The sequence below is a fragment of the Trypanosoma theileri genome, assembly GCF_002087225.1.
Source record: "Trypanosoma theileri isolate Edinburgh chromosome Unknown TM35_Tth_1_V1, whole genome shotgun sequence".
Taxonomy (NCBI): domain Eukaryota; phylum Euglenozoa; class Kinetoplastea; order Trypanosomatida; family Trypanosomatidae; genus Trypanosoma; species Trypanosoma theileri.
In genome coordinates, this window is record NW_021639843.1 from 754,931 (window position 1) to 761,718 (window position 6,788).

At 33.2% G+C, this 6,788-nt stretch overlaps 3 protein-coding genes across 3 annotated transcripts; all 3 read left to right on the top strand.

Annotated features, from left to right (window-relative positions):
- Positions 1-505: 505 nt before the first annotated feature.
- On the top strand, positions 506-1,234 carry TM35_000013930 (uracil phosphoribosyltransferase; the record flags this gene model as incomplete). The annotated part of the gene is made up of 1 exon (XM_029021074.1): positions 506-1,234. The coding sequence occupies one exon, from the start codon at positions 506-508 to the stop codon at positions 1,232-1,234; it is 729 nt and encodes a 242-aa protein (XP_028887582.1).
- A 939-nt stretch (positions 1,235-2,173) lies between these two features.
- TM35_000013940 (SET and MYND domain-containing protein) lies at positions 2,174-4,192 on the top strand (the record flags this gene model as incomplete). The annotated part of the gene is made up of 1 exon (XM_029021075.1): positions 2,174-4,192. One exon carries the CDS (start codon positions 2,174-2,176, stop codon positions 4,190-4,192), a length of 2,019 nt encoding a protein of 672 aa, XP_028887583.1.
- Positions 4,193-4,608: 416 nt separating this feature from the next.
- Positions 4,609-6,774, top strand: TM35_000013950 (mitochondrial ATP-dependent zinc metallopeptidase; the record flags this gene model as incomplete). The annotated part of the gene is made up of 1 exon (XM_029021076.1): positions 4,609-6,774. One exon carries the CDS (start codon positions 4,609-4,611, stop codon positions 6,772-6,774), a length of 2,166 nt encoding a protein of 721 aa, XP_028887584.1.
- Between the last annotated feature and the right edge of the window lie 14 nt (positions 6,775-6,788).

The window sequence follows — 6,788 nt, forward strand, 5'->3', positions numbered from 1 at the left end:
AGAGAGAGAGAGAGAGGTGCCTTTATGTACTAGTATATTCGAATTTGGTGATGCGAAAAGGTGTAACGGATAGGTGAAAAACAAATTTTTTTTTCTTTGTTTTTTTTTTTTCACCTTTGTGCTTGTCCTTCTTTTTTTTCATATATTAAATATGTCCTTACTGACAGGTGACAGCAAAAAAAAAAAAAAAGCAGCAAGTAGTAGTCACGCTACTCATATGTAGGTAATGTGATAATATATATATATATTTATATATTTATATATACATTTGTATGGATGGAAATGGAAAAGAACAACAACAAAAAAAAAGAACGTTTTTTTCATGTACCTAAATGATTTTTCCAAGTAAAATGATAATGATATTTGTTTTTATTTTATTTTTTATTGATTTTTTTTTTTTTTTCCTTTTCCATTTTTTTTTTTTTCTCTTTCACTTTTGGGTGAACGGCAAAAAGATTATACGAAATAAGACACACAAGGACTTCTAACACCAAGTTCAAGTAAAATGACCCCTGAAAAAACAATCAAGGAAAGCAAAAAAGTTGATTTCAATGAACAAGCACTACTAAAGGAATTCCCAACATTTCACTTGATTCCTCAATCCGAACAATTAAGATTTCTCTTCACTATTATTCGCGATAAGAACACATCACGAACAGACTTTGTATTTTACAGTCAACGTATTATCCGTTTGGTGGTGGAGGCTGGACTTGAACTTATTCCCATGTGTGAGAAGGATGTGATAACGCCTACTGGACACACATACCATGGATGCGTTCCCGATAAGGATGGCATTATTGGCATCAGTATTCTTCGCGCAGGTGAATCCATGGAACCCGCCCTGCGGGAAACATGCCGTGGTATTCGAATTGGGAAAATTTTAATTCAAAGAGATGAAACCACGGAGGATAAGAGACCAGATGAACGTTATAATTATACAAAGATTCCAAAGGATGTTGCCAGTCGTCATGTATTACTTCTTGATCCGATGATTGCCTCAGGAGGTAGTGCCATTCGTGCCACTGAGATTCTTGTGCGGGACCACGGAGTGCCAGAGGAGAAGATTATCTTTTTGAATCTCATCACATGTCCAGAAGGGATTCGTCGATATATGCAAAAGTTTCCAGGAGTTCAGGTTGTCACTGCAGCTATTGATGAGACACTTAACGCAGATAAATATATCTGCCCTGGTCTTGGTGATTTTGGTGATCGCTTCTTTGGCACTCACGAATAAGTCCTTGGTAAAAGGGAAAGAAAATAGACCAATAACAACAACAAAAAAAAAAACTCCAATCATTACTAGTGCAATGGTCAAGGGATTGTTTTCTGGTTTCCTTCTTCTTCTTCTTCTTTCCTTTTATGAGAGTGTGCTTCCCCCTTATGATGTTGATAGGCTGTGAATTGAATCTGTATGGCCTTATGAGAATATGACTAGTCGTCGTTGTTTCTAGGCCTGCCTGTGCATACAACAAAAAATAAGTCAGAAAGTAATTATTATAATAATAAGGCACATTTTTATTTCCCTCCTAGTATAAATATATTAATTTGTTTTGAAGTTATGCTCTCTTTACTTTACCTCCTCTGGGTTGATAAGTCAAATTCCCGTTTTTTTTTTTTTTTTTTTTTTTATGAATCTGGTAAGGTGGTGGAGAGAAGCTGAACAGTGGAAATGATTCAAATGCAAATTACTATATTATTACAAGAGTCAATAGTGAAGTGGATTAAACTTCATTTAGGAACTTGGTATAGTTGGGATATATATATATATATGTATACATACGGGTTTAATGTATTTTCAGTATGTTCCATGAGATAATAATAGAAACAAACAAGCAAAAAAGGGAAAAGGGAGATCCGTAAATGAGGCTTCACATGTTGGAAATCATGCTGCTATTTATATGTGGGGTTGTTTGTTTTCTCGTTTTTGCCCTTTTTTTTTTTTTGTTTTTTCCTGCTGGTGGTGGGGAAGGGCATTTCGTCTATATTGTTCTTTTTCTTCTGTTGTTATTTATATATCCATATATTATATATATATATATATATATGTGTGTATATGTTTTTTTTTTCTGTTGTTGTTGTTGTTTTTTGTCAATGAATCTATATATATATATATATATTATAATTAATGTATAGAACGTTGATTATTGTTTTTTCTTTCTTTAGAAGTATAGAAATGAGCACTGTGGACGCCGAAACGGCAGCGCAAGCCAAAATGCGACGAGAGGCAAATGCGAATCTCGGCCCGTGGCGAAATGTCCTGCTGGCACTATCAAAGGAGTTGCCCCTTCACTATAGTACGATGCCGGTAGAAGGAGTTTTGGCCTGTTTGCGAGAGAAGAAGGATCCACGCGTGATAACAATGCTGGATACACTAAAACAAGAATTAGGAGATGGAGTGTGTGATACAAATGAAGAAGAAGCAGAAAAATGGAAAAATAAAGGAATGGAAGCTTATAAAAATGGAAAATTAGAAGAAAGTGTACTTATGTTTACTCGTGGAATGATGTATGCTAAAGAGGATGTAACGTTAGAAATGCTTATTTATAATCGAAGTACAAGTTTCTTTGCACAACAACGTATATTGGAAGCACTTATAGATGCTCATACTGTTATGATAATGAGATCCAATAATTGGGAAGCTCTACAACAACGTGGAATGTGTTTAAAAAAATTAGGATTTGAAGAAGAAGGTACAAAAGATATGGAAGCTGCAGCTAATAAAGATATAGAATCTGCAAATGGTAAAGAAGTTTTGGCCAAAATTCTTCAATCTGATACTCTTATTGATAGTAATGGTAAAAATATTCATGATGGTAGTTTATTATTTATACCTGGGGAAACTAATACTAGTATTCCTATTTCCATTGAAAGTATTTCTGGAGTAAATGAAAAAGGTGTAGTATCGAAAACGCGTATAGAGAGTGGTGAAATTCTGCGAGAAACACCCATTGCACATGCTTTATATGATGATCACTGGGGAATTAGATGTTGTTATTGTTTTCGAGTCACTCGAGTTTTATATCCAGGAATAACGTATAGAAAAAGAGGAAAAATATCACGAGGATTATTTTGTAGTGAATCTTGTGCAAATACTAGTTGGGAACGATATGGACAATATGAAACACATAATCCATTTTTTCAAATATGTCCTATAGATGCGTTATTGGCATCTCGTATGCTTCGTATGGAAAATAAAAAAAATGTTGATATTCATTCTCTTCGTGGAGATTTTTCAGGAGAACTTCAACCCGCTGCTGTGATTGGAGGATTTGAAACGGTAGTGAGTCTCATTGGATTAGTATTAGGAGCACTAACTCCAGAAGAAGCGAATCGTCTTCGTTTGACTCAACGTCAAGTTATTCTTTCTGGATTGGATGTAAGATTTTTTACAGGTTCTCAAATTACAATAAATACAGAAACGGGTGAAGCTTTCATGGATGATTCTAAACCTATATTAGTAGGAAAAGGTATTTATATAATGACAAGTCATTTTCGTCATTCTTGTGATCCCAATTGTTTTTTATCTTTTGTTGGAAATCCATTGGATTGTTCCTTATCTCTTACTATTCGTGCCATTAAATCTATTGGAAATGGAGAAGAATTAACAATTGCTTATCATAATATGACAACTTATAAAGCCGTGAGTGCACTAACACGTCAACGTGCTCTTGTGGAAAGATGTGGTTTTATTTGTCATTGTTCTGCTTGTATGGATAATAAAGATGAACGTGTTTCTTTAGAAAAAAAAGAATATTATATTAAAGCTGCGGATTTATATCAAAAAGGTTGTCGTTTAATACGTGAAGGTCAATATGAAGTTGCGGCTACAGTTCTTTCACAGAGTTACAACATCGCCATGGAACATTTATGTCCACCACCAAGACCTCCACAATCTATGATTCCAAAAACACATATGGCTCTTGCAAAGGCATTTAATCATTTAAAAAATAATGTAAAATGTGCAGAACATCTTGAGGCTAAAGTGGAAGCAGAAAAAACTCTTTATGGGGAAAATCATGTGGAGTTTATTGATGATTTTATTCGTTTGGCATTTTTTGAGCCTACAGAAGAAAAGAGAAGAATGTATGCAGAAAAAGGAGTAGAGTTATTACAACGTTTTTACGCACCTTCAAAAGAAATGAATACTGTAATAACTCGTATACAGTCGTTTGTAGTGCGAAAACATTGTTGATAATAAAGACTTCTTAAAAAAAAAAAAAAACAATAATAATAATAATACTATACCTTGATTGATTAGATGTTATTACTATTATTAATAATAATAATTATTTATTGTTATTATTTCGAGCGTCATAAAAAAAAAAAAAGAGTTAAACTGACAATTTGTTACATATATGGACAGTATAAAATAAATTAAATAATAATAAATAAATAAACAGTCTATCTTGAAGTTATTTTTCATTCCTCTTGCTCTTCTTTTTATTATTGTTGCTCTTTTTTTTTTTTTGATTTCTTTCTTTCTTTCTTCGTGTTGATATTAAGATAGTAAGACAGAGAGAGAGAGAGAGAGAGAGAGATAGTGTGTTTGTGTTTGTCTGTGTATATATACATATATATAAAAGAAGAAGAAAAAAAAAGGGTTTCTGAATGTTTCGCCCTTTGCGATGTGTTGGTATTATCTCTCCTTTCGTTGTGCCGCTGCGGGCGCAGATGCAATTCTGTGCGACCGGCGGCGATAGTGGGCCGGGGCGTGGCGGTGAAAATAAACCAGAAACGAATGAAAAGAATAAAAATGAAAATTCAGGAGAAAAGTCATCTCCATCTTCACCTAATAATAATAATAATAATAATAATAATAGTAAACCTTCAACAAATAATTTATTATCTGAAAAACGTCATCCAAAAGGGTTTGATGCTTTTTACTCTAGATATATTTTAGGAAAAATGACTTTTACTCGTATTCCTACAGAATCTGTTAATCGTGCTTATGCCATGTCACCAGATGAACGTATTTTAACAGCTCAAATAGCCGCTAAAACTTTAAAATGGAAACGTATGCGTCTTCTTGGAATTATGTGTTTTTTACTTTCAGGAGTCATTATGGCAAGAATTTATACAGCCAATTCTTATATTAAAGGTAATATTGAAAATTATACAACGGTTATTGTGGATTTGGCAAAACATACCGCAGCTTTTCTTAATGAAAAAGGTGAATTTATAGGAGTAAGAAGTTTTGTGGATTACAGAACATTTGAATCTGAATGTGATAAAGATAAAGATATTCTTGTTTTATTTCATACCTATTATCCATGGGTTCCTATGTTATTATTATGCCTTTTACCACTTTTAGCTATGACAAATTCAGCTTTTAGTGGTTCTGCTAAATTAGCATCTGTAGCAGCAGAGAAGAGTCGATTTAATTTTAAACGAGAATTTTCTATTTCTACACGTCTTGGAGATGTAGCAGGATTAACAGAAGCAAAACATGAAGTTATTGAAATTATTGATTTTTTAAAAAATCCTGCTCGTTATCAAGTTCTTGGAGCTAAATTACCTAAAGGTGTACTTCTTGATGGTCCACCTGGAGTTGGTAAAACATTACTTGCCAAAGCTGTAGCAGGAGAAGCTATGGTACCTTTTCTTAGTTGTACTGGAAGTGAATTTGAAGAAGTTTATGTTGGAGTTGGAGCTCAAAGAGTTCGAGAACTTTTTAAACAAGCTCATGAATGTAAACCTTGTGTTGTTTTTGTAGATGAAATTGATTCTTTTGGTAGAAAAAGAAAATCTGAATCTGGTGGAGGAAGTTCTCGAGGTACATTAAATGCTTTTCTTTCAGAATTAGATGGTTTTAAAGATGCTACTGGAATTATGATATTAGCAGCTACAAATCGAGCAGATATATTGGATAATGCTTTAACAAGGTCAGGACGTTTTGATAGAAAAATAACTTTAGAAAAACCTTCACATAAAGATCGAGTTGCTATAGCAGAATTACATTTAAAACCATTAAAACTTGAACCTTCAAGTAGTTTAAATGGTTATGCAGAAGCAGTTGCTGCTCTTACTCCAGGATGTAGCGGTGCAGATATATTTAATATTTGTAATGAAGCTGCTATTCAAGCTGCAAGAGAAGAAAAAGATTTTGTTTCACATCGTCATTTTCATCAAGCAGTAGAAAGAGTTTTAGTAGGATTAGAAAGGAGTGCTGTAAAATTAAATGAAAATGAAAGAGAACGTATTGCTTTTCATGAAGCAGGTATAGTTATTCTTCATTGGTTTCAAGAAAAAACAGATCCAGTTATTAAAACTACTATTCTTCCAAGAGGACGTCATCGAACTGGAGTAACTCAAAAATTACCACAAACAGCATTTATTTCTACTCAAGAACAATTAATGCAAAATTTAGTTGCAAAATTGGGAGGATATGTATCTGAAGAATATTTTTTTCAAGATGTTTCTTCTTCTGCTGCAGAAGATTTAAAAACTGCTACAGATAGAGCTAGATTTTATGTTTGTAGTTATGGAATGGATCCAGAAAATATAGGTCATTTTGGATATGATTTAAGTGATTCTAATAGTATTCAAAAACCTTTTGGTCCAATAAAAGAAGATGCTGTTGATGAATCTGTTCTTCAACTTATAACTGTTGCATTAGAAAATGCACGTTTAATTTTGGGACAACATATTGAAAAAACACGAGCTTTAGCTGCTCTTTTAATGCGACAAGAAACTCTTTCAGCACGAGAAATATGGCTTGTATTAGGCGATCGCCCTGTTATGACGAAGGAATTTCGAACTTATCTTGAAAGTTAAAAAAAAAAAAAAAA